Below are 2,500 nucleotides of genomic sequence, written 5' to 3' on the forward strand. Positions count from 1 at the left end.
GGAGGGTCAGCGCTGAGGGAGCGCCGCACTGGTCGGAGGGTCAGTGTTGAGGGAGCGCCGCACTGTCGGAGGGTCAGTGCTGAGGGAGCACCACAGTGTTGGTGGGTCGGCGCTGATGTGGCTGAGGGTCTTGGTGATGCTGAAATGGATTCTAATGCATCTTACCGAATCTTTGCTCCTCTCTCTCTCCAGAGACAGTGAATGGAGCAGCCGGCAAGGAGGTCGATCAGGTGAACGTGCCACATGAAAATGAAGAAGTGAAGGTAAGAAATCAGACAAGAAATCGGGGGAGGGGGGTCCCCTCATGCCTGCTCCCCTCCCTCCGCTATCCAACAAGATCACGGCTGATCCCCTCCTACCTCAACTCCACTTTGCCCGCCCTACCCCTCGATTCCCCTCGGCGCCTGAAAACCTATCGCTCCCACAGTCCCGGATATACTCGTCAATGGGGCATCCACCGGGGTGGAGAATTCCAAAGATTCACCAACCCTCCCGAGTGAAGAAATCTCTCTCCCGTCTCAGTCCCAAATGGCCGAGCCCTTATCCTGTGACCCCCCCACCCCAACCTCAGTTCTCGACTCTCCAGCCGGCGAGGGGGACATTGCCCCTGTCAAACCCCCCACCTCCTCCGAAGTTGAGATGGTTTCAATGAGGCTGGTGAGGGAGGCTGGTATCCGTTTACCTCTCGTTTGTAACTGTCCCACTCTGTGCGGGCTACGCGTGTTAGAAAGCAGCAAACTCAGAGAGTGAGCTGGAGGGGTGAATGCAGTGAATCTGCACTGATAGGGCCCTCCTGCTATCTGATCACCCGGACATCGTGCCTTTCTACAGAAAGCCCTGGAACAACAGATGGAGAACCATCGTGATAACCACCAGAAGCAGCTGGCCCGGCTGCGCGATGAGATTGAGGAGAAACAGAAGACCATTGACGAACTGAAGGAGTAAGTTCTCTCCCTCTGTCCACCCCTCACTCCCTCCCCTTCTCCCTCTCCCCACCCCTCTCCCTCTGTCCACCCCTCACTCCCTCTGCTTCTCCCTCTCCCCCACCCCTTCTCTCTCCCTCTGTCCACCCCTCACTCCCTCCCTTCTCCCCCTCCCTCTCCCCAGCCCCTTCTCTCTCCATCTCTCCCTCTGTCCACCCCTCACTCCCCTCCCCTTCTCCCCCACCCTCTCCCCAGCCCCTTTCATTCTCCATCTCACCCCCTGTCCACCCCTCACTCCCTCCCCTTCTCCCCCTCCCCAGCCCCTTCTCTCTCCATCTCTCCCTCTGTCCGCCCCCTCACTCCCTCCCCTTCTCCCCCTCCCTCTCCCCAGCCCCTTCTCTCTCCATCTCTCCCTCTGTCCACCCCTCATTCCCTCTGCTTCTCCCCCTCCCTCTTCCCAGCCCCTTCACTCTCCATCTCTCCCTCTGTCCACCCCTCGCTCCCTCCCGTTCTCCCTCTCCCCAACCCCTTCTCTCTCCCTCTCCCCCTGTCCACCTCTCACTCCCTCCCCTTCTCCCTCCCCCCCGTTCCCTCTCCCCAACCCCTTCTCTCTCCACCTCCCCCTCGTACTTCCCATCCTCTCCCTCTGTCCACCGCTCATTCCCTCTGCTTCTCCCTCTCCCCAACACCTCTCTCCCTCTGTCCACCCCTTGCTTCCTCTGCTTCTCCCTCTCCCCAACCCCTTCTCTCTCCCTCTGTCCACCCCTCACTCCCTCTGCTTCTCCTTCTCCCCAACTCCTTCCCTCTCCCTCTGTCCACCCCTCACTCCCTCCCGTTCTCCCTCTCCCCAGCCCCTTCTCTCTCCATCTCCCCCTCGTTCTTCCCATCCTCTCCCTCTGTCCACTCCTTGCTCCCTCTGCTTCTCCCTCTCCCAACCCCTTCTCTCTCCCTGTCCACCCCTCCGCTTCTTCCCATTCCTGCATTGCCCCTCCCCCTCTCTCGCCCCTCCCTCTCCCCACCCTCACCACTGTTCCCTCCCTCCCTCTCCCCCTCCCGCCCAGCCACATCTCTCCCTCCCCCACCCCTTCTCTCTCTGTCCCCCTCCCTTCCCTCCCCTTCTCTCGCTCCACCCTCCCATCCCTCTCCTCCCTCCCCAATCTTTATTACCCCTTCCCCTCCTGCTTCCCCTCACCCTCTCCCCCTCCCTCCACACGCCATCTTCCCCCCTCCCGCTCCCCTCCCTCTCTCCCCCACCTTGCTCTTCTCCCTCTCCCTCTCCCACCCCACTCCCTTGCCCACCTCGCTCCCTCTCCCCTTTCTTTCCCCATCCCTTCCCCCAACTCTCTCTCGCGCTCTCTCTCTCTCTCTCCCTCTCTCTCTCTCCCTCCCCCTCTGTCTCCCTCTCCATTCATAACTTGCATTAGTCCAATACATGCCCCTTGTGTTTTTGCTGCTATTCTGTGTCCTGTAATGTGACATCGAGTGACTGTTGTTGAGGGTTGATGATGATTAGTCGCCGAACTCAAATGTTAACTCTGCATCTCTCCACAGAAGTTGCCAAATTTGATCAGAATTTC

At 59.8% G+C, this 2,500-nt stretch overlaps 1 protein-coding gene across 1 annotated transcript in view; it reads left to right on the forward strand.

Moving 5' to 3' along the window:
- Nucleotides 1-192: 192 nt before the first annotated feature.
- LOC144677781 (kinesin heavy chain-like) overlaps nucleotides 193-2,500 on the forward strand; it is a gene marked incomplete at its 5' end in the record, with an annotated part of 32,886 nt that continues 30,578 nt past the window's right edge. Inside the window, 2 exons of the mRNA XM_078537801.1 lie at nucleotides 193-263; nucleotides 832-941. Of these exons, the coding sequence (XP_078393927.1) occupies nucleotides 193-263; nucleotides 832-941 (181 nt within the window). The remainder of the gene's footprint in view (nucleotides 264-831; nucleotides 942-2,500) is intronic.

This window comes from Cetorhinus maximus, unplaced genomic scaffold, assembly GCF_964194155.1.
Source record: "Cetorhinus maximus unplaced genomic scaffold, sCetMax3.hap1.1 HAP1_SCAFFOLD_3041, whole genome shotgun sequence".
NCBI classification, from domain to species: Eukaryota; Metazoa; Chordata; class Chondrichthyes; order Lamniformes; family Cetorhinidae; genus Cetorhinus; species Cetorhinus maximus.